The 7236-nt window shown below is 27.5% G+C and overlaps 1 protein-coding gene across 1 annotated transcript; it reads left to right on the plus strand.

Annotated features, from left to right (window-relative positions):
• The first annotated feature begins 636 nt into the window (after positions 1-636).
• On the plus strand, positions 637-6683 carry LOC107447988 (homeobox protein engrailed-like ceh-16). Its single transcript, XM_016063053.3, has 3 exons — positions 637-1301; positions 3566-3765; positions 5414-6683. Exons 1-3 carry the CDS (start codon positions 914-916, stop codon positions 5573-5575), a joined length of 750 nt encoding a protein of 249 aa, XP_015918539.1. The 5' UTR covers positions 637-913; the 3' UTR covers positions 5576-6683.
• Positions 6684-7236: the final 553 nt, after the last annotated feature.

The raw sequence follows: 7236 nt of genomic DNA on the forward strand, positions 1-7236 counted from the left end.
CTTTTCTCATTGATTTTTTTTCTTTTTTCTTACGGTAAACAGATTAGTTCTAAATGAAAAAGCATTCAATTGAAATTTCCCGAAATATTCCACCGTAATATTATATACATTTGGTTTCACAGATTGTAGTTCCTGATTCTACTGGAACGAAATTTTAGGAAATAAGAATGTCCCGATAACAATGGAAAATGTTTCATGCAATGTACTACATTTTTATTTTATTCGATGAAAAAAAAATTAATGCGGTCATTTTTATTTGAATGTTGCTAAAAAAAATTATGCTTTTTAAATATATACATTCTATTATGCCTAGAAGGCGAGTTTGAACTTATTTTTTAGACTGAACATCTTTCCCCAGCCTATAACGTTTTTTTTTTCCGTAAATTTTTTAACCTGCTGGGTTTTTTAATGAGTTGTTTTATCGTTCCTTTAATACCTATCTGTGTATTGCATACATAAATGCAGTATTAATTTAATAAAAACAAAGATAAAATATTTCAAGAAAAGATAATGTCCTATTTTTTGCACAATCTAATGACCATCTCTTTTTCCAAAATACACATTTATAATGTTTACCTAATAACCGAATTTAAAAACAATTATTATCGACACATATTTTTCCTGTACAAAAAATTTGGTACATCCAGTTTAACTCCTCCCTCTCTTAGGGGGAGTAACCCCCAAAGTCAATCGCAGCTAATAAGGAAAGGCATTTAGAACGAAGTTTCGATCATTGGTGGACGAAAACCGGACCCCCTTGATACCAGAGGGGAGTGGGGATATTTAGTCTACCTCTAAATAAAAATACTTTTTGGTTTGGTCTCCCATATCTGACTTAGCACTTCTGACATAAGTTACTCTCTCGTTTTATATTTACTTTTCACCTTCTTTGTTTTGATTTTACAAAGTCATCATGCAAGTAGTAATGCAGAGCAGATATACCCCCTACTATAAGCCTTTGAAAATTTCAATACCTGAATCAGCATCCATGGTATCCATTAATCCACGTGTGCAGCCTAGATTTGATTATCTGCCCTATTATCATTATGGGAATTATTACCATCAGTACAGTGTGCAACCAAGCTTATCTGTTGCCAATCAGCCAAGTCAAAAGAATGAATTAAAATTTGGCATCGCTTCCATCTTGGGATTAAATGAAACAAATGATTCTAATGATTCGGCATATAGCAATGAAAGCAGCAGTCAACCAGAGATGGGATCTTTGGAGTCCTCATCAAATCATTACCATGTCTCCTCACCAATCTCCAGTTCATCAAGTTATTCTCCCGAATTCTATATTGGTAAGTTTTTGTTCATGTTGTTTAAGTTTTTAAAATAAAATTTTCCTACTTTTAAAAGCAGATTTTTAGTGTTCTTAAAACAGTTTCATATTGAATTGATTTATTAATTATTAACGTTTACTGACATCTTATTTATTTTTCAAATATGATGCCTAAGTTTCTATATTGGTAAGTTTTTGCTCATGTTGTTTAAGCTTTTATTATAAGATTTTCCTACTTTTAAAAGTAGATTTTTAGTGTTTTTAAATCAGTTTCATATTGAATTGATTTATTAACTATTAACGTTCAGTGATATTTTACTTATTTTTCAAATAGGGTACCCAAGTTTCGATTTTCGAATTAGTTTCTGAGTATGATAGTAAAGTTTTAATAAGTGCAAAATTTTTCTTTGGGTTATTATTTATGCAACAGTTACTTTTTGTTTTAGTTTTTTTTTATTCAAGAACTATTCATCAAGTTTATTTTATTAATTTTTTTTTAAATTTTAAAATTTTTTTTTTTTTTTTTTTTGTCTGTAAAATGTGTTAGAATGATTTTCGGAAATCTGAATTTTTGGAAAAGTTGCGGTGATCAGTACTGTATCTTAAGTTTTAAGTCAAGTTCTCCAGGATAATCAATATTCAATCGTATTTTTCAGAAATCATTGATCCGATTTTCAATTTGGCTTTTTAAATAGTTGGTAATCAGATTCATTACAAAGCAGTGTCTGATATTTTTGGTATCTCGATTTTTTTTTTTTTTTTTTTGGTAATTAATCAAGTTTTTTACAAATTGCTGTCTAATAATTTGGGTATATCAATTTTATTATGGTTGTTAATCAAACTCCTTATTAAGGAGTGTCTAATATCTTTAATGTCTTAATTTTTATAAGCTTAATTTTATTTTCTCTCCTCTGAAATGAAAAAAAAAAAAAACTTTCGAGGTTTTTGTGCCCTCTTACTAGGATAAACGTTCAAATATTTTCTACTTATTTAGTGACTACTTATTAGATTTGTGTTTAATACAATGCTTATGCATTATCAAATGAATACAATGCTTTTACTTAGGAAAAAATAATTTTCTTTCTAGTTCTAGATTTCTGATACTTTTTAAAAAACTAACTTTTTTTTAAAATTAAATTTTAACAAAATTTTAACAATTTTATCAAAAAACAATTTTTAATTTTAACAAAATTATTTGTAATAAAAGAAATTTTCTCTTTATAAAAATGAAGATCATTTGAAGTTACTTCTTGCTATTTGATTTTGAATGGTAAAATGTGTTGGTCAATAAAGATATTTTTTTCTTAAAATAATCTTATGGTTTCAATTATGGCATGAAATGCTGTATAATCATATGTTGTAATACATATATAAATATAATGCAATAATCATATGTTGTAATACATATATAAATATAATGCAATAATCTTATGGTTTTAAATGTATGGTTTCAATTATGGCTTACCCATTAGCTAAACATAAATTTTATCATAATATTGACTTTTTTTTACTTTTTATTTATTTCTTATTAAAATCATCTGATGTTAGAATTTATATAAATATAATATAATCTTGTTGATGTAATAATCTTATGTTTACAATTATGTCATAAAATTTTCCATTGAAAAAATATTATAAATATTATTGTAATACTTAATTTTATCAGTTATTCCGTTATATACTGTTCAATTTTAATGCATGTAGCTTTATTTTCATTCTCTAATTAGCTTAGCTATTATTGATTGCAATATTTGACAGAATCAATTTTTTTTAAAATCAAAACAAGCCTATTAATATACAATAATATCATTAATATATTGTTTCATTCTTAAATTATCTGACTAGACTTAATTATTTCATAACCGTATTCATACTCTGGTTTAAGAAGATTTCCAGAGAATACAAAGTTTCTTCACTCTAGGATGGACTTTTTTTTTTCTTTTTTGAATATTGAAACTGCACTGAACCCAATTATACAATTTGTAGTAGTAGATTGAGTTTTTTAATTCATTGATAATTAGTCATATAATAGTTAGATCTTTAATGCCAAATGTTTTCGAAAGAATTAAAATGATGGAATTTGCAATATTTAAGCAGTAAAAATTAATAAAGCAACCATTCTAAATTTCTAAAAATGTAAAGATAAAGCAAATAGCTTAATCACAGATATGCATGACCACAATTCTTATGGCTAGCAAAATTTTTTAATTAAAATTTTCTGCCTCACAAACTGAGATTTGTTTCCTAAAATAGTTCATTAATATGCATTTTCTTAATTTTTAGACAGAGCTACTGAGTCTGAAATTAGCAGATATACTTCCTCACCAGAAAGTTCTGAGAGTGGGAATTCTTGTACCAATAAAAGGAAGAGCCCAACAATTTCTGTTGAAATAGAATCAGGAAAGTCTAAAAGAGTGAGAACCATCTTCTCTGCAGATCAAATGGCTCGACTAGAACAGGAGTTCAGCAGATCACAATATATGGTGAGTTTTAGTTTATAATTACGTCAAGATTCTGTTTGGCGCAGCATGACCATTTCTGCTTCCTGAACCATTAAATTCTACGTTCCTTTACCAAATAGCTTAATCTAATGAAATACTGCCAGAGAAAATCTAATTATGTAAGATTATTACGTCTTTTTTTATTTTATACCTCATTTTTAAAGTTAGAATGAGAAACATAGTTAAGAAAGTTATTTAAAGTATAAAAACTCTGATTTTTAGATCTAAGTTAAACAAAGTTGACGAATAAGCGCGTTTCAACATTCCAGTTGCCAGTAAAAAATTTGATTAATTACCAAAAAAAAAAATCGAGATACCAAAAATATCAGACACTGCTTTGTAATGAATCTGATTATCACAAATTTTCTTCAAATCATTTTAAAATAACTTCGATACATTGTACTACGAAAAGAATTATTTTGAACGTGTAAGTAAAAAATTTGGCGCATTAATAATCAAATTAGTTGTCTAAACTACAATTTACTTTAATTATTATTTGTTATGGCAGTTACCAAAGTATGTCCTATACTATATCTATCATTATACATTAACATTCTTCTGAAATTGTCATTTCTTTGGTTAATATTGTTTATATTAACATACAGGAAATCAATGTTTTTGATTCCCATTTTAATTACCTTATGGTTAATACTAATGACTCAGCATATATAAAATGTTTTTCAAGATTTAGTCAAGTACATGAAAAATCCATAGTTTCATTGACGTTATTCAGATTTTTGCTAGGGATTTAGTGTTTAATAACATATAATCGCACCGCAACACTAATCAAATGTCCCCTTCGCTGAAATTTAATAGACTTGATATTTTATGATGTTGAAGTATTGTTATGAATATCTAAACAAAAACAAACAAAAATATATTTTGAAACTTAAGATTATTTTAGTAATTTGTTGGATTGAGAAATCAGCAGTTAAAACAACATTAAGAAATCACATTTCTGTCTATTATTGTATTATTTGTTATGAGATGTTTGTTATGAGATAGAGAATTAAATATTCTTTTCTCTTAAAATTTATTTAAATTGCCAAAGATCAGAATCATAATATAAGATTAAGTATTTTTTATTTTAAGATTTTATAATTTCTTTCTTTTTTTTTATCATTTAGACGAAAATCATGTAACTATAGCTAACCAGCATGCGTAATATTTATATAAATTAATGTGTATCTATTTCAAACCATCAATTTTCAATTCAAATTTTTCTTTAAATTGTCTTTTAACTCTACATATTAGAAAGAAAAAAAAAGTGTTGAAAATTTGCCGCAATTAACGAAGAATTTTTTAAAATAGATGTTTATAAATTCTGGAAAACACTTAACTTCAGGAGAAAAATTTTGATTAGATTATTATTCGAATAAATAAAAGGTATCTTTAAGATTAATCTGTTCTCCTTAGACTGTTCTACCGTAAATTGCTGGACTTCGCGAGATGGTTGTCCGGCTAATAAAGCGACGGGGGGAGGGGAGCCACTCTCTCTGCAGAGAATTAAAATAGTGAGGGCGTGTCTTCGGTTTTGGTTTCGCTTCAGTTTTATGGTTTTGATTAGATTTTATCACACTAAGTAATCCTTATTTGTTCGAATATTAATAACGATTTCCATCTATTTCAGGTTGGTCAAGAGAGAACGTATCTAGCTCAAGTTCTAAACCTCACCGAATCCCAAGTCAAAATTTGGTTCCAGAATCGACGAATAAAATACAGAAAGCAGACTCTTGAAAATCAAAGAACAAAGCTGGCAAATGACAGGTCGTCCGAAGGCAGGGCCGTTTAAATATCACACAGCAAGAAGCACTCTTCCAACTAATCACTATAACATCTGAGTACGTACATGTGAAAAAGTGAATTTTTCACTGTAGTGAAGCTTTCCTTGTACAACAAATTGAATCTTGCAATCCAAAGGAAATGTGGTGAAACCTAGAGAAAGTTTTGTATAAGTTTACCGCTGAGCTCGATATTCCCAAGATAGAGATTTCGCTTCTTTAAAAGTGGAAAACAGCAGTGTATATTTTAGTATGCATTGAAAGCTTGTCGTGTTGTATTATGGAATTGTATTATCGTACATGTAAGCGTACATTTTAAAGCATATGTAAATACCATTTTGTAAATAAGATATTTTAATTTTTAAAGAAATGAGACTTTAAGCTATGAGCTGAGTCAGTTATCATATGACAGTTTTATACTTTTTATTTTTTTGGATTTATTTTAAAATTTTCATAGTAATTTACCTTAAAGGTTTGACTTTTTCCCTTTAATTGCCATATAATACAATTATAAAGCATTTTTATTCTTTTTCTCCGACGTTGCTACTTTTTCCCATTTCTTGGTGAAGTACCTTTTAAAAATTGAAGATGACCCAAATTGCTCATTTTTAAATAATTTATTTTGTCTTAAATTTAATAAATTTCGAAATATTAAACATTATTATTTTTTTGTTGTATTTTAGCTATGGAATTTCATATTTGATTATTTTACGAACTTAAACTTTAATTAATTGTAATTATTATAATTTTTTTTCATTTTTCATAGCTGCTCTTTGTAAATGTTCATTTTCATTCTTGCAATTTTATGCTTAGATTCTTTAGAAAAGTTCAAATTTTTATGTAATGTAAGTCATATGCTGGTATTGTTGTGATTATGTATTGTCCTTAAGGAGCCTCTTTCCTCCACCGATATCAAATACGGAATGGGAAGAAAATTCTAAATATGCTTTTAACCTTTTTATTTAATTTTCACAAAAGATGGTGGATATTTACTCTATTCAGCAGTATCTGAAATACTACACCGTCACTGTCATGCCTCCATGTTGCGATGGCGCTGTCAGCAAATGTAGATGTTGTAAATAAAGGTCGAGAGTTCGCACGTAGCGGCTGGAAAGAAAAGACGTTCTTTTGTTGGTCTAATTATTTATTTGGACAGTATGATATCACAGTCACTCAATCAGAAGTCTAGATATAAAGCGTGCAGTATTTCAGATTCTTCATTAATTTTTTCGGATAAAATTATACCAATAAAATTCAGCAGTATTTGAAAGGTAATTAAATAGTATATTTGTCTGCTTCCAGACTATTAATAAAAATCTCTGTTTTTGATAAATTTAAACTAAAGAATTTTTTAGCATCATCGAAATCAGTTTGAACTGTGAAACAGTTAAATTTTAAGCGTTGAGAAATAATTAATAGAAATTCAATTCTTTTTTGAAAGATTTTAGATGTCAAATTTTACCATCAGAAGATTAAGTACGAAAGATATTAAGAAAACGAAAATCAAAAATTTAACCTAAAATCCACTATCATGACATTGAATTCCATGTGAGGGTAGAATCCTCTTAATTATTTAAACAGATTTTTGATTATATTTGCTTATCAGTATACGATAATACTAATATTTTGTTATAATTTAAGCCATTTTTACCATGTGCTTGTAAAGCTGTGT

This window comes from Parasteatoda tepidariorum, chromosome 1, assembly GCF_043381705.1.
Source record: "Parasteatoda tepidariorum isolate YZ-2023 chromosome 1, CAS_Ptep_4.0, whole genome shotgun sequence".
Classification (NCBI taxonomy): Eukaryota; Metazoa; Arthropoda; class Arachnida; order Araneae; family Theridiidae; genus Parasteatoda; species Parasteatoda tepidariorum.